Consider the following 26,710-nt stretch of genomic DNA (forward strand, 5'->3'; position numbering starts at 1 on the left):
ATTCTGCCAAAAACCTGAGTGAGCTTAGAAGAGGATTATTCTCAGAAGCCTCCAGATAAAAGTCCAGCCTGGTAGCTATCTTGATATTGGCCTTGTGAGACCCTAAGTGATCATAGAACCCAGTTGAGCCTACCGGGATTTCTGACCCATAGAACTGTGAGATAGTAAAGGGGTACTGTTTTAAGTTATTTCATTGCAGGGCTTAAAATGTAGATAACAAATGGCCTAGGGTATAGCTCTCCCTGTCTGTGGACAGCTTGTCAGTGGAGGCTGAGTGGGGAATATGTATTTCTGTGCCTCACTTGGTGGCACCAGGCAACCCATGGCAGCTCTCCCATCATCTGCTGGCAAATAAAATTCTGGATTTCTTTCACTCTCCTCTCCTCCCCTATGAGCAGTATTGTGCAGCTCACCCTCATCCTCTTCACTGGAGAGGGAAAGATCTTGAGGAGGAAGGAGCTGGATAAGAGACTCATTAAACCTGAGCACACTCCTGGCTCACCTACACATGAATCGGATAGAATAACATGCCAAAAGGCTTAAGAATACTAGAGGGTTAAGAATACTAGAAGCTTAAGTGTGGAGTACTAAGTAGGTTTTCAGAATGATCTCTGAGTAACACAAATGAAGTCGACCAGAACAGCACTGCAAGGGCTCTGGATACTAAACTATCATTGGTCCCACAGCCTACAAAAGTAGCCCAGGACGTGCATGCTTAATCTAGATAGAGTGAGACTGCCTGCTGAAGTTAAAATAGGATCTAGAAGCTGGGTGTGGTGGTGCATGCCTATAATCCCAGCATTCTGGGAGGCTGAGGCAGGAAGATTTCAAGTTTGAGCCTAGCCTGTGGAATTTAGTGACTTAGTGAGACTCTCTCAAAATGAAAAATAAAAAGTGTTGGGGGATATAGTTCCCAGTACTGCAGAAAAAAAATTACAGAGTATTTTGATAAAATAGCCCAAATATCTAGGATATGATAAAAAACAAAACAAAACACTTGGCACACCAAGAAATAAGAAAATCACAACTTGAATAAGAAAAGGCAATCAACAGGTACCAACACTGAGAAGGCTCATATGTAGGAATTATCTAACAGAGATTTTTAAAGCATCCATCATTAAAATGCTTTAAGAATTACACCCTCCAAACAAATGAAACATTAGAAAATCTCAGCAAATAAATAGAAGATACAAAAGGTGGAAATTATAGAACTGAAAACTAGCCAAATTAAAAAGCTTATGGGATGAGCTCAAGAACAGATTAGATATGACATAGCGAAAATTAGTGAACTTAAAAATAGATCAATGAAATTCAATCTGAACAATAGACAGAAAGTAGTCTGTAAAAAATGAATAGAGCTTCAGAGACCAATGGAATAGTAACATAAGATCCAACATTTATGTCACAAGATTCCAGAAGGATAAGAAGAATATGGAAATAAAAAATTCAATAAATAATGGCTGAAAACTCCCCAAATATGGAAAAAGGCATAAATTTTCAGAATTAAGAAGCTGAGCAAACAGGATAAACACAAAGAAATCTGTGTCAAGTTATACCATAATTAAATTTCTGAAAACTAAAGACAAGCTGAGCATGGTGGTGCACTTGTGTAATCTCGGCACTCCTGGAGGCTGAGACAGGAGAATTGCTAAGTTTGGGCCCAGCCTGGGTAATTTAGTGACTTAGCAAGACCCTGTCTTGAAATTAAAAATTAAAAAAATAAAAGGATTGGGGATGTAGCTTAGGGTGAAAGCCCTGGGTTGAACCCCTCCTTGTACAGAAAAAAGTATCAAGAAAGAAACATTATATTATCTATAGGGAAAGAATGATTTGAATGACAGTGAATTTATCATCATGAAGTCCAGAAGGAAGTGTACAACATTTTCAAGTTCTGAGAGAAAAGAACAGTCAACTCCAAATTCTACATATTGTGAAAGTATTCTTCAGGAATGAAGAGAAAATAAAAAACATTCTCTACTGAAGAAAAAGTAAAAGAATTTATCAGTAGCAGACCTACACTTAAGTAGGGCTAAAGAGAATTCTCTAGACCAGGTGTGGTGATGCATGTATGTAATCCCAACTACTCAGGAGGCTGAGGCAGGAGGATCACAAGTTCAAGACCAGGCTACTTAGTAAGGTGCTGGCTTAAATAAAATTCAAAAGGCAAGGATGTTGCTCAGTAGTAGAGTGCTTGCCTAGCATATGTGAGGCCCTGAATTCAATCCCCACTACTACCAACAAAAATAAAAACTAACAAAAAAAGGAAGGAAGAAAGAAAATTCTTTAAATACAAAGGAAATAATAGTAGAAGACCTAGAACTTCACACACACACACACACACACACACACAATAGTGCCTAGGTAAAAATAGAGATAGGTGTAATAAGTCATTTTCCTTCTTATTTTTAAAATCATGATTGATGGTGGGAGAAAATGATAATACCTGGTGTGGTGTTCAAAATATGTAGAAGTACTATATAAGAAAATTATACTTAAAAAGTAGGAAGAGAATAAAGAAACCTAAATGGAGGTTAGGTTTTTACACTTCACTTGAACTGGGAAATTATATCAGTAGTCTGTGATAAGTTATGTGTGTATGTTGTAGTAAGTAAAAGAATTAATCCAGGTGTGGTAGTGCATGCCTGTAATCCTAGCACTTGAAAGGCTGAGGCAGGAGGATCACTGAGTTTGAGGCCTCCCTAGGCTACATAGTGAGGTCAAGGCTAGTCTGGACCACATAGTGAGATCCTGTCTCAAAAAAGACAAAAACAGGGGCTGGGGATTTAGCTCAGAGGTCCCGAGTTCGATCCCCGGTACCAAAAAAAAAAAAAAAAAAAAAAGACAAAACCAAAAAACTAAAAATGACTTAAAAAGCTATACAAAGAGATATACTAAAAGACTACAGATAAATCAAAATGGAACTTTAAAAATGTACAAGTAACCCACAGGATGAGAAGAAAAAGGAAACAGGAATAACAAAGAATGAACAAAAAGAAAACCACAAAATGGTAGCTTTAAGCCGTAACATGTTAATAATTACTTGCAAGGTAAAAGGTCTAAATATACCAATTAAGAGAGATAATAAATGTATTAAAAATGACTCAACTATGTTTTGCCCACTAGAAACTCACTTCAGATATATTTATATAGGTACACTGAAAGTAAAAGGGTGGAAAATGATATACCACACAAATATTGATTTTAAAAGAGCAGGAATGGCTATATACAATAGCAGAAAAGTAGACTAAAGAACAAAGAACGTTACTAGGGACATGATAAAAAGTGTCATTCTACCAACAAGATATAGCAGTCCCAGGTATATATGTACCAAACAACAGAGCTTCAAAGTATAGATGATTTGTGATTTGTACTGGTTTAACTTTTGATTTTTCAACTTTACAGTGGTGCAAAAGCAATAGGAATTCAGTCAAAGCTGCACTTCAAATTTTGAATTTTGACTTTTTCTTCTATGCTAGTGAAACAATGCTCTATTATGCTGAGCAGTGGCAGTGACCTCAGTGTCCAGTCAGTCACACAATCATGAGGGTAAACAACTAATTCTCTAAGTGTACAGTGTTGCTAAGCTATGGTTTGTATGTTAGGTATATTAAATATATTTTTGATTTAAGATAATTTCATTTTACAATAGGATTATCAGGACATTGGTTGAGGAGCATCTGTATGTGAGGCAGGCGGAGCAACCACTGAGCTAAATCCCCAGCCCGCATCTGTATGTGAAACAAAACCAGGTAGAACTGAAAGACAGACAAACCCACAATTATAGTTGGGAAGTTTAACATCCCTTTTCTCAGCACTTGACAGAACTACTAAACAGAGAATCAGCAAGGATATAGTAGGACTAAACAACGTCATCAACTAAGAGATTCTAATTGACATATATAGAATACCTAGAAACAGCATAGAACACATTCTTTGCAAGTACCCATGAAACATTAACCGAGTCAGACCCTATCCTGGCTCATAAAATTAATGTCAATTACATTTACATAATTGAAATCAGAGTATATTCTCTGATCATAATGTAATCAAGCTAGAAACCAATAACAGTTCCTAGGAAAATCTCCTAACACTTATAAATCAAATAACACACTTCTAGGTAATACCTAGCTCAAAGAGGAAGTTTCAGAGGAAATTTAAAAATAGATCTAACAATGAAAATGAAGATAATCATATTAAAATTTGTGAGGCACAGCTAAAGCAGTGCTGAGAAGAAAATTCATAGCACTAAAATCTTCATCAGAATGGAGGAAAGGCCTCAAATCATTAATCTAAGCTCTTACTTCAAGAAACTAGAAAAAGAAAAGCAAACTAAGTTCAAAGTAAGAAAAAAATTGGTGACGATTATAACAGTCATCATTGAAGTTGGAAACAGAAAAACAGTGATCAATGAAAATGGTAGTCCTTTAAAAAGACCAATAAATAGATAAGCCTTTAAGAAAATCGACAAAAAAATGAAGAAGGCATAAATTACAATATTAGGAATAAAATGGAATGTTACTATAGATCCTACAGCTAATTAAAAAGTCAATAAGAGGGCCCAGGATTTAGCTCAGTGGTGCCGCCACCTGCCTCACAAGCACAAGGTCCTGAAAAACCACAAAACTACCAAAATTCATCCAAGATGAATTAGATAACCTCAATAGTTGTATAATTATTATAGAAATTGAACTTGTAATAAAAACTTTCCAAAAAGGAAATCTCTAGGTTCAGAAGATTCACTGGGGATCATCACCAAACATTTAAAGAAGAATTAGCACCAATTCTACATAATCTTCTAGAAAAAGGAAGAGGAGGGAATTCCCCTCAGTTCATTTATGAGGTCAGCATAACCTTGATTTCAAAACCAGACAGATAGTACAAAAAATAAAACTACAGACTAATGTCCCTCAAAAGCATAGATTAAAAAATTCCTCAACAAAGTACTGGCAAAACAAATCTAGCAACATACAAAATGAATTATATACCACAACCAAGTGGAGTTTATTCCAGATATGCAAAGCTGTTTCGATGTTTTAAAACTTATTACTGTAATTCACTGTATCAACAGGCTCTGGAAGAAAAAAATCATATTGCATGATTATATCAATAGATGCAGAAAAAAGCATTTGACAAAATTAAAAATTAAACACCCATTAATGAAATAAACTCTCAGTAAACCAGGGTTTGAAGGGAACTTCTTCCCCAACTTGATTGAAAGCATCTTCAAATGATACACATTTAACACCATACGAAATAATGAAAGTCCGTGTGCTTTGTCTCTGAGAATGGAAACAAGGCAGGGATGTCTGGAAATAAGCTGAACATCCTTCAGTAGTGGGTGAATTGTTAACCAAATTCTTATCTACACCATGGAACACTACTCAGCAATAAAAGGAATTGGCTCTTGATACACAGGACTTGCATAGCTCTCAGGAGCATTGTGCTTTGTGTATAAAACCAATCTCATACATTACATTTATATTACATTCTCCAAGTGACAAAGCTGTAGAGTTGGGAAACAGATTACTGGATGCCATGGGACAGTGATGGGGCTTGTGGGGGATGACTAGTATTATCATAAAGGGGTAGCATGGGGGAGTTCCTTTGTGGAGATGGAACAGTTTTCTTTCTTTCTTTCTTTTTTTTTTTTTTTTTGATACTGGGGATCGAACTTGGGTCCTTGCGCTTGCGAGGCAGGCAGCGGAACCACTGAGCTAAATCCCCGGCCCTGGAACAGTTTTCTATACTGATTGTGATGGTGGTTGTACAAATCTATACATTGGATCAAATTGAATATAGAGCCACACACACACACAAATCAGTGTAAAAAAGACTGATAAAAACTGAGTAAGGTCCACAGGGGACACTATATGCTATTTTTATAAGGTCCTGTGAATATATAATTACTTTTTAATGCCAGTTGGTCTAGAGCCTGGCTGCATGTATTACCTGAGGAGCTTTAAAACTCTCATTGCCCATTTGCTACAACGTGGATGTAACGGAGAGATGTAACTGGAGATCATTATGTTAGTGAAATAAACCAGGTGCAGAAAGACATGCACCTCATGAGCACTCTGATGTGTGAAATCTAAACGAGTTGCCCTCGCTGAAGTTGAGAGTAACATAGTGCCTATCAGAGGCTGCAGAGAGAAGTGGTGAGGGATGCGGAAAGGCTGATCAGTGAGTACTAAGTTCTTATTAGGAGCAAGACCTTCTGGTGTGCTAAGGGTGACAGTAGATAATAGTAATGAACTACGTGTTTCAAAAAGCTAGAAGAAAGGATTTTGAAAGTAGTGATAAATTTTTGAGGTGATAGATATGTTTAACCTGCTTTAGACATTATACAGTGGTTACGTAGTAGAACATCACATGGTACCCCAGAGAAGGGAGGAGAGATTTAAAAAATTAAGATTTATTATGTACATATACCAACTCCCCACAATGAATGTAATCACTATGAACTGCAAATGTGTACTAATAAAATTATCAACACCCAGGCTCTCTCCCAGACCCATCTGCATCTCTGATCACAGTTCTCAGCATTAGTATTTTTTAAGATTCCTAACTCTGGTCCTTGTTGTTTTCCATTAAATAAATAAGAAAAAAAATCCCCACCACTTTTCTATATATGTACTATAACTCTCCAGCCTGTTATGGGTCATAGGTGTCTCAGTCATCTCTCAGGATGGTCACACTCTGTCATCATGGTGTGGTGGTGGCTGTGATTTAGGGAGACCCCTTTCCCTGCTTCAGGCATGTCCAGGGAAGCATTGCCATCTGGCCTGTCTGTGGTTGGGCTGGAGACTTGCAGGGACAGCGGTAGAAGTAGAGTTGAGAGGAGCAAAGATGAGTGGAGGATAGGACTGGAGGGAGGAGGGGTAATGAGAGATGTGGGCCTCAGAGACTGTGCTGATGAGAGGGCTCATGTAGGGCCCTGCCCTTGGCCTGGTCTCTGGGGAAAATGTGTTGGGGGTGGCAGGGGAAGGGGATATGCAACCCTGTTGGAGGCAGGGATGCAATTTGTGATAGGGTGGCCAGGAAAGGCCTGACTAAAGGGAGACTTAAGACTTGAGGAAGCGAGAGAGCAAGCCTTGTGGGGATCTAGGGAAAGAGCCCTTTGGGAAGAGAGAATAATGTGTGCAAAGGCCCTGAGGAGAGGAATCCTGTGGTATGCTGGCAAACCAAGAAAGAGACCAGTGTGCCACTAGAGGGGGAGATCCAGTGGAGAGCAGCAGGAGATGGACTTTAGCAGTTGTGGGGCTCTAGATGGGGGAGCGCCATCATCAGGACTTGTGACAGAATGAGATGAGAAGTAATCAGGTGGTTCCAGTAAAGGAGTGATGGGATCAGAGCTGTACCAGGTTCCCTCAGCTTGCTGTGTTGAGGACAGACTGCAAGGGGCAAGGGTGGATGTAGGGAGAACGGTCTGGAGGCCATTTGCAGGCATCTAGGGAAAGCCAGGCAGTGGCAGTAGGAGCAATGAGAAGCATTCAGATGTTGGGTATTTCTGAAAATAAAGCCAATAGGATTTGCTGCTAAGACCAGCTGGATGGCAAAAGAGGCGGAGGGAGGGAGAATCTAAGGTTTTTAAACTGAGCACTGGGCTGGGGTTCAGGGGCTGGGGCCAGGCTAGAGAAAGGAATTTGCATAGCCACTCTGCTGTGGCAGGGACCTGGGCCCAGGCCCACCCAGAACCACCTCAGGTTCAGGAATTTGTGCCTAAGACTGGGATGGCTGATTTTCTTACCTGTCACCCCCTGATGTGAAATAATACGTGTGGAGCAACTCAGAGTGGTGTTTGGAATGTGCTAACCGGTCAACAAATATCAGTTGCTAATATAAATATTAAGTTACTGTGAGATACTGTTAAAATTCTTGGTGTCTGTCGCTTGGGTACTCTTAGATGTCGGTGCTGCGAAGATGATGACAGTAGAGGAAGTTTATTTGGGGGAGGTTGGAGGACAGCATCCATGCAAGATGAAAGGGCAGAGGAGTGGGGCGGGCAGAGCCTCACAGGCTGTGGTGCCTATCAGTCCCAGCCAGCCTACCAAAGAGCTCCTGAGCAAAGCTTGCCCCTATAGGAACAGGGAGGTGTTAGTCAGAGGGTACAAAATAAGATGAATACATTCAGGACACCTGGTTAATGATACTGCTGTGTATAGCACTTGAAATTTGTTGAATAAATCTAAAGTGTTTTCACCATAAGAGTAACTCTGAGGTGGTAGACATGTTGATGATTACATTTCACAGTGTATATATGTATCAAATCATGTTCTAAACTTTATAATAAATATAACTTCTATTTGTTGATCTCACCTCAGTAAAGCTGGAAAAAGAATGGGTAGAGATATCTAGTACCCCCCTCTCTAGGTCAGTAACTAGTGAGGGGTTGCTCAGAAAGAGCAGGGCTTTGGCTAGAAAGAAGCTGAGGCTGATCCTGATGGGAGCAAGTTTTTCTCTGCAGGACATGTGGACAGAGTGCCCCTGGGGCTGCCTGCGAGGCGTTTAGTTTCGCTTTTTTTGTAAATTACTGGGGGGATTTGGAATAATGTACCCGTTCTTCCCAATCTTGGGAGTATATTTCATAATCTTTATGCCACTGAGGACGATGAGATAAGAAATTCTAAAAGAAGTTCAGGGAGAGCAAAGCTGAAGATATAAATGCCCCTTTAATGTGTAGTCACAACATGCACCAATGCCAAAGCCACACACACACACACACACACACACACACACGCACTCTTAACTATTTGTGGGAAGAAGTGCATGAAGTCAGCACGGTTTTGCTCTTAGCCACCTGTTTTGCTTCTCACGAAAGAATGAGCATTTCATTTATTGTCATACTTCCTTTGCGACCACCAGGTTATTTTTCAAGAAGGCCCACAGAGAGGATATGTGTCTGGCAGTCTGGGTGCAAAACAAAATGGGTCTGCTTGAGTTGGTAAGCCAAGAAGTTGTCCAAGCCAAACCACATCCTGCTCTGGGCTTTTGGAGGCAGGTGGTCCCAGATGGAGCCCCAGAGCCCAGCAACCGTGTGAACCCTGCTCGCCTCAGAGCTCTAGCTGTGCTCAGTGTGTGGTGACACCCTGGTGTTTATGACCCCTTTAACACCATGCTTTTCTTCTAAGGCTGCCCAACTCACTGGCCGCCAGTAAAGCCCGTGAAACGCATCTAATTCCAGTTGTGGCTGTGGTGCAAATCAGCTGTGCTACTGGCTGCATGCTGCAGCTCTCAGGGAAGTATCTTCCTGGCTGTAAAAACAAGGCCATAGCCAAGATCTGAGATGGCCAGTGCAGGTTGCTAGGATCAGCACAGTGGGAGCCAGGTGAAAATCAAAAGGGATGGTTTGTATATATTATGGAGGAAAACAGAAATTAAAATTGTATTTAAGATATTTATAAGATGTTCATTTTACTCACAATTATACCAAAATATAATTGGAATTGTTGAAGTATTTATATGTGAGCATATTCTTAGCAGGGTTGTGTTTGGACAGTATTTTATTGTTTGTGGCATCATGGAGTTTGCTTTCTAATCAGATATGATTCATAGTAAAGAAATGACATCCAAAATCAATAGGGACAAATTATTGGCCAAAACTACATGACAGCTGTTTAAAGACATAAACATTGCCAAGTGATAACTGCTAAGCCGATAGTCACATTGTAATATTGGGACCTTAATAGGCATACTAGGAAAGGAGTCAGGTTTATTGCTGTCATTGTGTAATTGCTGTCAAACAGCCTGGCTTATATTCACAATTCAATCTTTAGCTGTTTTTTTTAGCTGCCAAATTATCGGTGTATGCACAATGGTTTTATCCTCTTCTCAGATCTTTTTTTCTTTTCTTTCTTTTTTTTTTTTTTTTTTTTTTGGCAGTGCTAGTGGAAGGGGGATGGAACCCAGGGCCTCACACAAGCTAAGGCACTTAGCTCCTCCCCCAGCGCCTCTCCCCTGATTTGGAAATTGGAATAATTGCCAACCTGCCTGTAAAAATAATACATCTGCCATGTGAAAATAGTTTCAGCTATTCTATGTTAAATGTGTGATTATGATGACATTTGGCTCTGGTAGCACACAATGTGAACTCTGAAACAAATTTGAATATGGCGCATGTCATATGGTTTGTGTGGTTTCAAATGCTGAGAATTTTTTTTGTGTGCTTATTGCTATTTCTTCTAGGGACTGCTCTGTTATTTGGTTCAAAATGTCACATGATGGCTGATCTCTTTGGCACATATAATCCAGGCAGTTATAGTGTGAGCTTACTGTAGGGGTAGTTAAAAATTCATATACCTTACTCCATTTTTAGCTTCTGATGTTTTTTATTCAATTTAACTCATCCTTTTATTTTAAAACTTGATTTGAATGGGTTCCATTTACAGATATTTTAAGGTGACAGTCATGTCTAGGGTGCTGTCAACTTTAAGGCGAACACAACTCCCAGCCCTCAAACTAGATATGAAATCTGATTTCAGGCCCGTTGCAATGCAGAGATATAGCTGATTTATAAACAGCCCTTGTAACAACATAGTACAGTTGACAAGCCACTGTTCTTGGCCAGGGTGGAGTGTGTTATCTAGCTGTCTAAATGGTGACCCTACACAGGATAATTAAAGCCGCAGATTCCTCATTCCACTTTAGTCCCATTACAGACAAACTTGGGCCTGTCTTCATTCATTATAATGAAAGCCAAATGAGGATTCACTTTACTAAAAATTACATATCTTTTTCCCTTTTAGTTGGAATGTATAAATGAATATTAAAGCATAAAAACAATTAAAAGTCATTTAGTCTCTTTGTAACAAAAGTTAACTGCAGGGCAATTCTTGGCCTATGACATGCACTTGCAGTTCTTCGACTGCATGGTCACTTAGGTTTCTCTCTTGTTTGTGTGTCCTGATGCCAGGGATTGGTAGGTGATTCATATCAATCCAGAGTGGCTAGAATGGTCTTATGGACATAGAATGAGCATAAATATTCATCTGGTTTAACTGAATTTAATATACAATCTTTAAGATTAATCAGTAGTGAGCTGGGGATTTAGCTCAGTGGTTCCGTCACCTGCCTCGAAAGTGCAAGGTCCCAAGTTCGATCCCCAGTACCAAAAAAAAAAAAAAAAAAGATTAATCAGTAGTTTGAGTTATTAAATGGTTCACTTTTTATTTTTATTTTTTTGGTACCGGGGATCGAACTCGGGTCCTTCAGCTTGCGAGGCAGGCGGTGGAACCACTGAGCTAAATCCCCGGCCCAATGGTTCACTTTTTAATAGTGCAGAACTTATTTGCTATAATCTAAGTTAGTTATTTAAGTAAAAATTCTTTCTCTGAGGTGAATCTTACCAAACTGGTGCTCATTTCATTTGCATATGATTACTGATTATATTAAATTAGAAATGTGGGTAAGAGAAAGAGTGGCAATCCAAAGTTTTACAATGTCTAACTGCTACTGTATGTGTTGCATTATATATTGCAGCATGGGATCTGACACTTGCTGGATGATCTCTTGTAATTTTCAATTTCCATAAATATTGATAATGATAGTTGGATATCAATTTAAAGAACAATGAATTAACATATATATGGATTTATAAACATGTACATTTTAAAGTAAATTTGTTTTATTTTAGGACATTAATTTTTCTACTTTGATTTCTTTTTTCATTTCTTTGATACTGAAATTTTATGATATATTGGGACAATTTTTTAAAAAAATAGTTTCTGGGGGCCGGAGATTTAGCTCAGTGGTTTCGCCGCCTGCTGCGCAAGCACAAGGACCCAGGTTCGATCCCCGGTACCAAAAGAAAAAAGTCTCTGACGTGTTGCCAGAAAGGCCGTTGTTTTTGAATATTCAGGTGATCTCTGTAAATTACTGAGCAAGACTCAAGTGTTGTATACACATTTCAATCTATTTATATTATAGTACTGTTTTCCACCATGGCTACCTACACCTTGATTTTATGACATGTTACTGAACTATTAAAATATAGAAGAGTATGAGTATATAACTCACATATAGCTACCTACCACCTAGTTTCATCAAATGTTACAGTTTTGTCATACTTCTGATCGTTTAAAAATAAATAAGTAGACTTCTGGTTTCAGCTCAGAAATGTAGAGAGCTGCAAACATATCCCTCCCACGCTTCCAAGAAAAAAATCTGAGCAGACTAGAAATTAACAGAGAACTGAGTTTGTGGAGCAAACAGCCATTTCAAAATCTAGAGAGAGAGGGGTACCTTGAAACATGGGACCGGACCTGAGCATTTACTTACGCAGCAGAAGCCACCAGATGCCACAGAAATAGGTAGGAAGACTAAACTAGGAAACGTGACAAATTTCTAGAGGTAGAGTGTGGCCTGCCTTGAGAGCGTGAAGCTCCTGGGCACAGCAGTTAGAAGGAGGTGGGTTTATTCCTTTGCTGGCTTTTCCTCTAGGGGCCCCACCTGGCTCTCATAGGATTGGGGAAAAAATCCAGAGAAAGCTCATGGTGTAAGCTCAGAACTGCTGAGAAATCTACTCAGACTCTTCTTCCTCAAAGAGGAAAAGGCTTATTCTGCAGAGGAAGGCTGTGATGTGAGGGCACTGGTGAAATAACATTGCAGCTGGGTGGAGGGAACTCACCCAGTCACTACCCCTTACCTTGCCCTCCTCCCTGTCTTAACTAAAAGGAGTTGCAATCGCAGGAAAAGGGCCTCAAGCTGGAGGTAGCTTGAGAACGCTGGCGCTAACCACTGCAGCTGGAGGAAGGGGGCGGGGCTCCAGCCCTGGGGGAGAGGCAGAAACACCTGTGAAGGCCACCCCCCCCCAGGCACTTTCCTGCGGTGTACTTCAGAGACTGAGGCTTAGAGCATTAGAGAACTGCCCTCTTCAGCTGCACCAGATGCCAACCAGCCTCCAGGAATAACAACAGTGGGCTGTAGCAGGGAGAGCTAGAAGAGACAGGCTTGCTCTAGAGAACACCACAAAGGGAAGGCCCAGAGCCAAGAGAGGGGACAAGAAAAGATCACTAGAGAAATCTGAAGTTTCTGGTGTCCGGAGGAGTAACAATTAGACCTCAACAAACCCCACCTTCTGTTTAGATTAATACAAATCCCCACATAAAAGATGCATTTACCTAAGCCTCTACTACCCTACATAAAATGTCTAGCTCTCAACTGAGAATTACAAGGCATGCCAAAAGGCAAGTAAAGCAGTCTGAAGAGCCAAGCAGTCACTAGGACCAGATGTGGGTGTGAGGGAGCTGTCGCAACTATGAAGCCACACACACACATACTACTTACCTTTGTCCACTGAGTACCCTTTAGCACTAGCTGCCACTTTTAGAATGGATTTAACAAGGTCTGAGGTCTTAGCTTAAAGTCTAACAGAGGACAGAGCATAAGGATAGATGAATGAAAAGATAATTATGGGTAGTAAAACAGGCACTGAAGAAATACAGGAGGGGAAAAGTATAGAGTGGCTGGTGGAGTGTGTGGGCTGTTTCAGCTGGAATTGTGGGGAAGATCTCTCATGGGAGGTAATGTTGGAGCTCATATGTGATTGATGAAGGGGGTCCTGCCATTATTAAGAACCATCCACACAGAAAATAGCAAGTGCAAAAGTCCTGAGGTATGAGCAAGTTTGATCTCCTCAGTGTAATAGTCGTACTTTGGAAGGTGCGGACGCTATGAGCATTTTACTTATGAAAGCAGTTTTGTAGCTGCGTCTCAGCTAACCTAGGTGAGGAAGTGGGGGTGAGTTTTCTCCAGCTTACATACTTCTTTCTCTTTAAATATGTGTAGGAATTACACCTCTCTCCTCCCACTTTGGGGAGCAAGGAGAGTCTGTTATATCTTCTTTGTAACCACTTTTGGACCTGGCACAGAGTGAAAAGAAATGTGAATTTATAGTTATGAGTAAATACTTCATGTACCCTCTTCATAATTGTAAAGAATATACATTAACTCAGCTACTCTACTTACCTTACAACTCCTGCTGCATGTAGTGATTATTCCTGTATTGCAGATGGGAAAACTGAAACCCACAGAGTTACCTGACTTGATGAAGACTGCAGATCTATTACAGGTCAACCCTAGTATTTGAACTCTGGCAGCCTGACTTCCCGTGATTACTTTATAAGAACTAGAAGGCTGAGTATTTTTTTTTTTTTTTTTTTGGTACCGGGGATCGAACTCTGGACCTTGTGCTTTCGAGGCAGGCGGCCCTTGGCACCTCTGAGCTAAATCCCCAGCCCAAGGCTGAGTATTTTTAAAAGTAGAGGCCTTGGGGCCGGGGATTTAGTTCATTGGGTCCACTGCCTGCCTCGAAAGCACAAGGTCCTAAGTTCGATCCTCGGTACCCCAAAGAACACAAAACAAAAAAAATAGAGGCCTTGATGGGAAAAAGAAAAAAGAAGACTGAAAATCAAATGTAGTTGTTGAATTCTTACGATGACTCAGTTTATAGAAGTGTTAAAGCTTCGGCTGGTGAAGGGGAATGGATTTAATAAATACATGTTGAAGGATCTAGCACTGTTCATTGTCATGAGTACTTAAAAATAGGTGAAAATGGGTAGTTTAAATTGTTGCACATCCCAATTCCTTCTGCTGTATTACTACTGTGAATGTTTCTATACAATACTAGTAATGTGATGGCAATGTTATCTGGCACTTCCCTACTCAGAATATTCTGGAAATCAGTTTTTTGTGACTCAGTAACTGTTAAGTAATTGGTACCAGTCTACTGTTTTGTATACTTCATTTTTCATCAGCTCATATGCTTTTCATACTTTTTCTATAGTCGATGTTTATGGTTTGAGAAGAAATGTGGCATATACGAACACATCAAAGACATGATTGGAGAGGGAGAATATTACATTAGATGAAAAGGATGACTATAGGCTATATAGCATATAGCTCAGTAGTATAGTGCTTGCTTATCTTGTGTGAGACACTGGGTTCCAACCCCAGAACTGCCAAAACAAACAAAAAGTAAATAAAGGAAGAAAAAACTTTCCCACAGCACCTTTATTTGATACACTAAAAAGATACTGGTACTTGGTAATCATAGGTTCATTGAAGAAAATATAATCTGGGTTGAGTACTCTCCAGCCAGCAATAATAATTGAGCACCTACTGTGTGCATAGTTCTGTTATCTGAACCATTTATGGGCTTATGTGCTAGGTGAGAGAAACAGCAAATGTTCATGTAGTGCTTCCCATGGACCAGAGGTGTTAAGTAACTTGCCCAGGGGAGCAGAGATTGTAAATGCCGGATCTGGATTTGAGCTTCTAGGTGGTTTAACTCACAGTCTGTACCCTCTCACCCCTAATTGTATGATGGTACAGCATTGTCTGGGTGGCTTCTGCTACGTTGAAAAAAACTCCAAACCAGATGGTAATTAATTAGCATGAGGGGTACCCAAATCTGTCAGGTTCTGAGAGCCTGCTGGGAATCTTGGCTCTGTGATAAGGTACTGTGAGATTTTAAAAAAAAAAATGCAGCCACATCTCAACTGAAACCACAACTTCCTGTGAATGCCTTATGATGTTATTTGAAGAAGGGAAATAAGCATATGAATTTTTAAAAAGTTTCTTCAAGTATATTGATTTTTACGAATGGATGCAATTAGTAGTTCTAATTTGTTCCAAAATGAGAACTGGCATGCCTTGGTTCCACGTAAAGTTCCTCACTACTAAAAGATTTTGTAGGTTCTGCTGCCTTGATTCTCTAGGACTTGAATGTGACTGATGGCTTTAAACATGCACAGCAATGCAAGTGTTGGTATTGCCAGCATAAATGGAAAAATGTATTGCTTTAATTTATAAAGCGGACTGTGTCTTATTTTTTTTTTTTTGGCAGTACCAGGGATCGAACTCAGGACCTTGCATTTGCAAGGCAGACACAGTGCCACTGAGCTAAATCCCTGGCCCCTGTGTCTAGTTTTTGGCTCCCTTTATATATAACCTGATGAGTTCTATTTTCTAGGAGGGCAAAGAAGGAGGGAGCATGATTGGGCCCCATTGTTCATCAATAAGATCCCGAGAGGCTGGGGGTGTGGCTCAGTGACACAGTGCTTGCCTGTCATGTGCAAGGCCCTGTTAGAATCCCCAGCACGGCACACAAAAAAAGAAACCTGAAAAAATATTTCACTGTGCAGAACCTAGAAGATTCTGAAGCCAGATGGTGGTATAGCACTTGCTTCTCAAACTAATGTGCCCTCTCCTGAGGATCTTGGTAAAAGGCATGTCCCAGCAGGGGTCTGGGCTGGCAGTGGCTGGGTGTGCAGAAGCTGAGGTGCTGCAGTTCTAAGAGGCTCCCGGGTGATGCTATTTTTAGTAGCAAAGATGTCTGCCCTTCCAGAACCTGCCCTCTATCTCAGGGTGTGTGGATCACCAAAATCATCTGCGGGAGTTTAAACAACCCAGTTTCCCAGGGCCCCATCAGACCTGCTCAATTAGAGCCTCTCGGGATGAGCTTGGCAGGTGTTTGGAAAAAGAAAAGAAAGCAATGGAAGTGATTTGGTAGTAAGGCTGTCGGCTTTGTTTATTGGGGGCAGGAGGACAGTAAGGACAGATTGGAAAACTTCACTGTAAGAACCAGATTGAGATGTTTAATGACAAGATTTCTGACATCCTAAGAGCGGACCTAAAGTAGGTTAGGAATCTTACCAGGTACCAGCCTCAGAAGGGAATTGACGAGTTCCTGATGATCGTGTCCAGACTGCCTTAAGTCAGAGTGTGGAGAAAAAAGTACTTAATGGTTAGCTTGCTGACCTTCCTAGCATTACCTAATGTCTGTGAAGGCTCACAGAGTGTGTCCAGGGAGGCTGGGCCCCAAATATGGAAAAGAGAAGTCATGATTATGAGGTAGGAGTTGAAATTACCATTGCGAGTATTTAAAGTGTCATTTCAGCTCTTTCCTCTGCTCCCGGGTTTGGGGTTTCATTTTAGTGGTGTGTGGACAAGCTGGAAAGCGGGCTGTCTTTGTTGTAGTGAAGCAGATCCCATGGTGGGCTTTTGCATGTTGCTCTTTTCATAGTACATATGATTTTTTCTGTTTTGATAATTGAGATACCGCAGCAAGTGGCTTTTTAGCCTTTCTCAAACGTTACTATTAACCTTTTCCTGAGGTCAAACAGGAAGAAAAAACTCCATGTATGGACTGATGTTCAAAACTTTTGCTCTTTCCTTGAGCTACTGTATCCCTCTCTTGTGCTCTTTCTTCAAAAGTGTTTCCTATTTCATATTATCTATTATGTTGTATACCTAAAATGTACCAATAAAATTAATTTTTAAAAAAGTGTTTCCCATTACTGTATTTATGACTTTCCTTACCTTGTTTAAGGTAAGGGGGAAAATGTTGGGCACCCTCACTCTTCTTTTCTGAAGCTTATACAGTACAAGATACATTTTGCACGTCCCTGGGAGCTTCTACCTCAAAGGGGGTCTGAGCAGAGAAGCAGAAGCACCAAGGGTGATCAGCATGAGGGGCTTCTGCCAGGGCCTGACTTACACATTGTGGGTGCCGGGAGCAGGCTTTGCCCTGTGCTGAGCTTGAAGTCCTTGGAGGACAGTCAGTGTGGGTGACAGCAAGGACATCTGGAACATGTTTCTGGCTTTCAAACCTCTGACTTGGATGACACAAATGACCCATGGGAGAAACAGCTGCCCCTCTGGAAAGAGCAAGATGAGAACAGTCCAGTGGGTGCCTACCAAGTGTCTTCTATGTCCCAATGCTGTTCTAGGCCCTGGGGGTTGAGCCGCAGGAGACAGCCTGAAACGCACTTTCAGTACCCATTGTGGTACTGCTCCTGCATGCTAAGGGAGAACAGAGGGAGTGAGGCAGGAGGGTCACAAGTTTGAGGCCAGCCTGGAAGGCCCTGGGCTGAATTCCCAGTACCAAGTACATGTATGTGTACACACACACACACACACAGAAGGCCTAAGAGTCTGGGGTAGGTCAGAAGGAATGCGATCAGGTAAAGAGAGTGGGTGGGAGCCACCGAGGAAGAAGGTGCCCAAGAAGTAAGATGGGGAATGTGAAGAAGGAAGGGCCAGGAGGTGAGAAGAATCTTGCACTCTTGTAAATAACTTGCTTTTAAAAATTTTTGGTGGTACTGGGGATTGAACCTAGGGCCTTCACACTGAGCTACATCCTCAGCCCTCTTTTATTTTGAAACAGGATCTCACTAAGTTGACCAGACTGGACTCAAACTTGCCATCCTCCTGCCTCAGCCTCCTAAATGCTGGGATTGTAGGTATGCATCGACACCTGGCTTCCTTGTAAGGAACTTGGACTCTAAGGGTAACCACTGGAGGAAGTATGTAAGTGGGGGTGTGCCATCGTCAGATGTGGAGGGAGGAAGTTCCAGTCTGCATCCTTACAGCTTTTAAAAAGTTTTATGAGATCTATTTTAGATCTCTTAAAATCCCCCCATTTAAAGTATCCCCTTCACTGATTTTTAGTATATTTACAGAGTTGTGTAATGATTGCCACAGCCTAATTCTCCAACATTTCCATTATCATTTGGGCCACATACCTTGTGTCCATTTGTAGTCACTCCCCATTTTCCATCCTCTGCCCTAGGGAACCACTCTATAATTTCTCCTTTTTTCTTTAACCTTAAGGGGAATTTTTTGGTGAGTATATTATTTGCCTTAAGGAATCTTCTTGCCAGATTACAAATTCTTGCTCTTGGCTCTCCAGCTACTGCTCAGCCCATCCCTGTTAGCATGTTTAGGTTGCACATGACAGGCTTCTTATTGGGGACTGTCTTAAACGCACATTTGTTTTCTCATATAATTGGAAGGCTGGAGGATGGGGTGGCCAGAGGCAATGTGGTCAGCCACTCATTGCGACATCAGAAACCTGTGTTATTGGCATCTCTCCCCTACAACGCCATTCTGGCAATAGCTTTGACCAAGGGCTGGCTTTCTTGGTTGTAGGATGGCATCCATTGGCAGTGGGGATCTTTTGCTTTGCTCTTCACAGACTGTACGGAGGAGTCCTTTCGTGCGTGCCGACTGGGTGAGTTTAGTTCCTGTTGTCCATCCTGGACCAGTGGTTGGCTTAGAATTGATTAGGGTGTCCCTCTGGAGCTGAGAATGGGGACCTGTGACCAGTAATGGACTCTGCTATGGAAGAAGGAAGGGAACCAGCAGTACTCGTTGAGTTTTATTGAGCAACTGTGTTGGATTGTTTGGCCCTGGATTCCTTTCACTTTTGGGAGCCTTTTTTGTGTTAAGCTAAGCAAAGTAGTCCTTTGACTTTGAACTTTTTCCCGGTGGGCAGGTAAATGTCCTGGCTTTGTGATAGTGAATGTGACTCATGATCTCAACAGACGGGAGAGTAATAGTATAGTAGGTGAGCATTTTTGAGACCAACTCTAGCTTTAAGCCTCTGAAAAGTGACATCAGTTCAGATCTCACCAATTGAGGAGTTCATGTTCATTGAGATTTATCTTAGGACAGTTCAATAGTGTGCCCAATTACATTATTTGGGATGGTATTCACATTAACATAAGTGAGAAATTAATAATGTAAGTTACATTAGAAAACCTATTTGCTTTAGGACAGAAATATTTAAATAAAATATAACTAGTAGTAAATACTAGAAAATCACTTGTATCTAGTTATTAAGTTAGCCCTTTGGGATCCTTGGGAAAAAAAATAAGATTCTGCTCTGAATATATCAGTGTTCTAGTTACAGCATGAACTTGAAATTAACAAAAATTGACTTTCTCTCAAGTATAATTCATGCTTAACTAAGCCACATAGACATTATGCCAGTTATTAGGAGTTTATTAAATCCTGCTTTATATGTAATAAAAAAAATCAAGGTAGGTCTGTGTATTGCAAAATAATTTATATAATTATGAGCTGTATTTCAGAGTCTATTTCAAGGCAAGGTTGTCCACATGTAAGTAATGAGCGTTTGCTGCTGCAGCTCTTATTGGTGAGAACGGATGTTGAAGAAAGCAAACACCATATGCCCTTTGTTTCCCGTGCATGTCTCCTTCTGGAGGCCTGGGTGGAGTGTCTCAGCTGTCTCAAATAATCTCCATTTTGCTGTTACTGCAGACTCTGCAGTTCTCCAACTCTTCTTTCTGATGTTAATTATAACTTCTTCCTAATTAGGTGGCTCTTCCTCCTCTTTGGTTGTAAAGGTTCCACTCTCTCAAGTGCCAGAGGTTGGATTAATTTTGAAAAATGACTTTCACTTGATTTGTGACAGAACTAAGTGCAAAGAATTAAAAGAAAAAAAACCCCGCCAGTGTGAATGTGTAGTGGGAGGGGCGGGCGGCTTGGGTATGGGACAGGATGCTTAGAATAATTCTGCTGCCAAGTGAATCAGAGAGGCTTGCAGTTCACGAACAGCGCAGAACTCACTCCTGCCCGGGAGTTTAGTCAGCCAGAAATCACCATTTCATTCTCCGCAGAATGGAGCTTTCATCAGCCAAAGGTCCGAGTGCCGCTGACATGTCTGAGAGTGTAAGTAGGCCATGCATCTGTTTTGATTGTTGTTACATCTGCATCTTTTGTAGCCTGTTCCTGACTACTTTATAGGCCAGGAGGGAGACAAGACAGGGAATTTGGTCTCAGCTCAGTTCTTCCAAAATGGTGACCCACACTGTTTTCCACTTGGACCCAGGTTTGGTTTTCTTGTTAGTGGCAAAAGGGAATTTCTTTTCCCAAGTCATCCTCTGTGACAGAAGTAGCTCCTTTTGGCCAGGTCCTTTTTGTAATGACATTTATGAAGATTTTGAACAACCCCCCCACCCCCCCTCCGCCCCTGGCCCATTTGGTCACTCCTCTGGCTGCTGTCTATAGCCAGATGAGTTTTCTCTAAGGGCACTTCACACAGACAGCCCCATCCTGTCAAACTCCTGGCAGGCATCTGTTGCCGCAGTGAGGGTTCCCTGTCTGTGGTTGGGAGCAAGTAACATTTATGAGGCAGCTGCCAATTTGGGAGTCTGGGATGAAGCCAGGTGTGGAATCCAGCTTTCCCGGGCTGAGGAGGAAGTAAAAATGAGGTGGGAGGTGGGCTAGAAAGTCGGTTGGAGTCTGTGAAAGAGCACTGTCCTATTGCTAGACATCAAGCCAAAGTACCGGGGCAAGCTCAAAACCCTGCTCTGCTAGCTATATTAGCCACTAACAAAATTCCTCCATGTCTTACTTTTTACCTGGCACTTTGGTTGCCTCGCTCTTTCTCATAAGGTCAAGCAGTGTGTTGTGATCTATGAGATGCCACCAGTACTGCTGTCCCAGATTGTTTCAGGGCAGCCTTAGAGGCCGCTGAGATCTTGCGAAGTGTCACAGGTTTGATGTTGGGGCAGCCAGTTGACCTTGCTTAAGCCCATAATCCTGATTGTCCTTTTAGTCATGACCAGGTGACACTTCCAAAACAAAGTCCTAGGGGCAGGACGTGAGTGAGTCACGCTTGTGCCTCACAGATACATTTGAGTTAAAGATGCTGGGGCTTAAGGGGCCTAAGTCAGGAGGTTGTGTGATGGGTTCTCAAGGGAGAGCGATAATTCAGAAGAGCCATTTCTGGTTCATTTTTGAGTTTCCAAGTTAAGAGTACCTATATTCAGCTGGTGTGAAGGAGAAGAACATGAAAAGATAAATCTTGATGAAAACTGCTCAGTAGTTTGTCTTATTTTTGATTCAGAAGTATTTATAGGGCACTGGCATGGTGCCTTTTCATCAGGTCATTTCAATTACCCGTTCGTGAATTTAGGCAACTGCCAGGCATATCTGTCAGTCCTCAAGTGCCTCTAGTGGGCCGTGTGTGTGTGTGTGTGTGTGTGTGTGTGTGTGTGTGGCACTTTGTCGAGCCTGCCTTGTTAATTAACTTCACTACATGCTTTATATTTGCTAACTGTGAATTTAATTGCTAATAATAGTGTTCCCTTGTCAGTCACAAGTTCTTCCAGTCCTTTCCCTGATTGAATTCCTTATATTTCATCTCATATTTAAGCTGAAGTCATTTGCCTCTAGCTGGCAAAAGTACTCAATAATTGTGTATCAGTGAGCCCTGATAGTGCTAATTTTTTTTTTTTTTTGGTACCGGGGATTGAACTCGGGACCTTGCACTTGCGAGGCAGGCGGCGGCAGATAGTGTAATTTTTATCCTTGATTTTGGAGACATCATATCACCTGGACACTTGGCTTGTGAATGATGATTTAAGAAGACCTTTTATGTTAACCAGCATCAAAGCAATGTATTATACTATACCAGCCCTCAAGGGTTCTATGTTACTCTTCATTGAAATAATCCAGGCTGTTTCCTATGGTCAGTCAGGCCTAGTATGGCCTGCTTTTGCCTACTTTATCAGCCTCATCAAGGTCACTTTCCTGCTTGGCCACTACTTTCCACTAAAGTGACTTCCTGCCCTCCCTAGCCCCCGCCTGCCGTTTCCTGCCTCTGAGCCCAGGCACACGGCCTTTCTGCCAGGAATGCCCCTTCCTTGGTGCCTTGCCTGGCAGCTCTTTCTCCTCTCTCAGATGTTACTCTGAGCAGCCCTCCTGGGCCATCTTATCTAAAGGGACTTTCTCCATCTTACATTTCCTTTCCATCATAGTTATTTCTTTTTTCTTTTTTCTTTTTCTTTTTTTGGTAGCGGAGATTGAACTCGGGATCTTGTGCTTGCGAGGCAGGCGGCGGAACCACTGAGCTAAATCCCTGGCCCGCCATAGTTATTTCTTAGAGTACTTATATCACAGCCTGTAAATATTTTGTTGATTCATTGATTTACTTGGCACTTGCTATCTCTTCCACCAGAATTTCAGCTCTGAGAGAAGAGAGGCCTTGTCTGTTTTATTTCCACCCTATCCCCATCCCTTAACTCAGTCCTGGATATGTATAGTAGATGCTCAAGAGATGTTTGCTGAGTGAATAGTTCCTTTGGATAACTTAGTGAATGACTTTTAAATAGTTGGAGACTACAAGCTGATGAAGATAGTCCTGTCTTTTCTGTGCTAGCCCCCTCTCCCCTCCAATCTGCATCCATCACTGCTTAGACACTTTAGAGTACTCTATCTTGGCAAGTCCCTGGCTGGTACCTGGAGTCACCTTTTAAATGTTTTCGGCATCTTTTTTTAAAAAAAGATCAAAATAGGGCCGGGGATTTAGCTCAGTGGTTCCGGCGCCTGCTGCGTAAGCGCAAGGATGCGAGTTCGATCCCTGGTACCAAAAAAAAAAAAAAAGATCAAAATGAAACCACCTGTCTTCAAAGCGATCTGCTTAGAACAAATGCTCTATTTCTTTACCGACCATCTTCCTCTCTGGCCTTTCTCCATCTTCTGCCAAAAATAGTGAGAAAAACCCTGTTATCTTGGAGAGTGGTTTTCCCTCTGGTCAGAATCCAAAGCCTGATGATTTATCACCATCTGAGCTGGGGCAATAGCTTTTCCCTGTCTTGCTGACTCCTCTCAAATGTTACTACTTTGTTTTCCCTGGAACTTCAGTGGGGTCATGTGATGGGAGCTCAGCCTTGGCACCACCCTTCTGTGTATATTACCTTGAAATTTTCTTCCTAGGGGTAAAAATCCTAGTGTAGGGCACCATGTAAATGACGTGCGAGCTGCAAACTGTTTAAGTAGCTCTCTCTGGCCAGTTGTTCACCACTTCACTGAGATTTTACACCAGTCCCAGGGAGTAGATAGTATTACCCCCATGTTAGAGATGGCAAAATGCAGGCTTAGTGAGGTTAGATGACTTGTTCCTAGGCATGAATATAGCCAATCAGGATTAAAGTCCAGGTCTGTCTGGCTTTTGAGTCACTGTTTGTTGGCATACTCAGTGTTTCTTTTTGTTTCTTTTCAGTACCGAGGATCAAACTCAGGACCTTTCGCATGCAAGGCAGGCATGGCACCACTGAGCTAAATCCCTAGCCCCTCAATGTTTCTTATTGTGTGTGGTGCTGGGATGGAATCCAGGGCTTTGTGCATGCTACACAAATAGCTGTACCACTGAGCTATGACCCCCGCCCCCTTAGGCATTTTTTATTATGTTCTGCAGTTTAAAAACTAGCTACTCAGTCCACATGTTTACATGTGTACGCATATGTAAACACATGTAACTCAAATAAGTTTCTTGAAACAGTAGTTGCCTTCAGTGTGTGTGCCTCTTGTATTCCCCAATACACTAAAAACATGCTTGACAGGCCAACATGGTGGTGCATACCTGTAATCTAGGAAGCTGAGGCAGGAGGATATACAACTTGAAGGCCAGCCTGAGCAACTTAGTGAGACCCTGGCTCAGAAATAAAATAAAAAGAGCTGGGGATATAGCCTATTAGTTTAGTACTTGCTCGGCATGTGCAAGGCTCTGGGTTCCATTCCACTACTGTGCCAGAAAATAAAAGTGGTCAGGACCTTCTAAATAGATTATGTAGCCCACCAATTGGTGGCATCCCAGTTTGAAAAGAATTTGAAAAATACTGATGTAGGTGCTTACACAGTATAAAACTACTTCAAAAAATTTTAACAGCAATATAACATACATACTTAAAATCCACATAACAGTACAGCTTGTTTAATTTCACGCATGTCTGTATAGCCAACACCAGATCAAAATATACTTCACTGATTTCAGCTTCTTTGAATCAAGAAAGAGACACAGAATACAGCAGAAATGGAGTGTCCTCTCTTGTTCTGAATTATGCACATAAAGCTTTCTTGGTAGACCTTCTCTTTGTGGAGGTCTGTAGTTTGCATTTCCGGTGATTGGTCCTGTCTGGAGCTTTAGTCTCAGGGCTTCTAAAGGAGTGGAATGTGACCTCACTAATGGCCACCAGAAATTGGCACAGAAGGAGGGCTGACTGAAGATATGTCTAGTAAAATGTGAACAAGGAGGAAGGGGAGAGGGCAAGGCCCTGTAGTTGAGTATGGAAACATTTGGTTGTGAGAATTGTGACTATAGTAATCGAGACCAACTTTACTGAAATGGGGTAGAGGGAGAAGGATGCAAGGGGATTTGTGATTAGAGTCCCAAGGCCCTAGAGATTAATCAATATCTGAAAAATAAGGAACATCCACCTCTTCTGGTGAGTATTGACTTTTTGAGGAATTTCTTTCAGCACACTGAATTAAACTACTTATTTTTAGCAGATGATATAGATGCATCTCAATATAGAAGCAGGCCAGAGTAACTTTGCTTTCATATTGTATGGGTTCTGTAAGGTGGTCTTGTGCATGGTACACAATTTGTTGTAATGGGCTGTGCATAGAAATTGAAGGGAGCCAATACTGTAACGTGCTTTAAAACATTGGGTACAGAGTTATGAAGTTGTATTAGTGCCTTCTGTGAGATTCATTATGCAGAGCTAATTGCTAATAAAACTAAAATAGCTTCATGAATTGGGAACTTTGGGATAATATTAAATCCTTTCTGTCTTTGTTGATTAGACAAGCTCTAATTTATTGTTCATTTCTGTAAAGGAGACTTTTAACTGCTACATATTTGGTATGACTTTCCTAGGTAGGCAGTCTTGATCTCTAATGCTGGCTTATGGGTTTATGTTTAATTCTGCTTTGGTCATGACTGCATGTGTGCACAAAGTGAAGTCTTGGGCATTAAACAAACACTCTGTAGGACAAGACGAGGAGCCCTGTTGCAGACAAGAGTTGCTATGCCTGTCTTACTGTTACCTGCTGAATGAATTGGGTGGGTAGGAGTGGGAAAGGACTACAATTATAGCTGCATTTAATGAGATTATCCTGTGTATTTTGCCTCTTTAATTTGATTTAGTCATCACAAGGCTGGAAGATAAATACTGTTATTATCCTTTCTTTAGAGTGACCTTATGTCCTTTGTTTGCCTGGGGACAGTTCTAGTGTATGATATCAACATTGCTAGACCTTCCTTTCCCTCTCAAATACCTTGGTTTGGATATGTTATGGTTTGGATAGACAGATGAGGAAACTGAGGCATAGAGAGGCCACTCTCCATGGTCATCCAGCTAAGAAGAGATAGAGCTGGGGTTCTTTTTTTTTTTTTTTTTTTCCCTCGGTACCAGGGATCGAACTCAGGTCCTTGTGCTTGCAAGGCAGGTGGCGGAACCAGAGGTAAATCCCTGGCCCTGAGGTTCTTTACTATGACTGAATCCAGGTCTTGTCATTCAGTCAGTAAATTATGCTGCCTCACAATTATGCCAAGGAAGATGTATTTAAAAAAAACCTCTCTTTATGGTTTTTAGTCTTGGTTTTTAGTAAAAATCACTACTGTGTTCTGAGTTGGCATCTTAAATAGGTAGTATGATTCAGGGCAGTGGGAATGTGCTAGGCAAAGACCCATTGAAACCCTAAGTGTATTTTTGTTGGTAAGCCCAGACAGTTAAAATCCTAAGATGATAATGTCATTCACTTGTGCACTGTGCTTTATAGTTTACAAACCTTGTCTCCTTTATCATTGTGTTGAAGTTTCTAGTACACTCTCAGTGGTGGGTGATGGGAGTCCCAATTCGTGGAGGAGGGTAGGAGATCAGCAGCATGGCATGGTCTCCTGCCTGAGGAAGTTATACAGCTGGAGGGTGGATCCAGATTCTCAGTTGTTCAGCTTCCCTGGTCAGTGCATTTCCACTCTACTTGAGGTGCCTCTTGGCCAGATGTTCTCAGACAGCTGTTGAAGGGCACTACTCATGGAGGATTAGCAAGTAACCTCAAGACTCATTAGCCTGAAACAGGGTTTCTTGATCTTAGCATTGTTGACCTTTGGGGCCAGTTA

At 41.4% G+C, this 26,710-nt stretch overlaps 1 protein-coding gene across 13 annotated transcripts in view; it reads left to right on the plus strand.

The window, feature by feature from the left end:
• Positions 1–26,710, plus strand: part of Sh3kbp1 (SH3 domain containing kinase binding protein 1) — a 369,672-nt gene that overhangs the window by 66,692 nt on the left and 276,270 nt on the right. Inside the window, exon 1 of one of the 13 annotated variants that reach the window (XM_021245330.2) lies at positions 20,337–20,472. The exons of 11 other annotated variants lie outside the window; for them this stretch is intronic. In XM_021245330.2, the coding sequence (XP_021100989.1) occupies positions 20,422–20,472 (51 nt within the window). In that variant the 5' untranslated portion in view covers positions 20,337–20,421. Of the gene's footprint in view, positions 1–20,336; positions 20,473–26,710 lie in introns of those variants that run through there. One more of the 13 variants, XM_087193659.1, reaches the window with a different exon arrangement.

Source organism: Heterocephalus glaber, unplaced genomic scaffold, assembly GCF_053883595.1.
Source record: "Heterocephalus glaber isolate CG9 unplaced genomic scaffold, H.glaber_assembly_v1.0 deba00001594, whole genome shotgun sequence".
Classification (NCBI taxonomy): Eukaryota; Metazoa; Chordata; class Mammalia; order Rodentia; family Bathyergidae; genus Heterocephalus; species Heterocephalus glaber.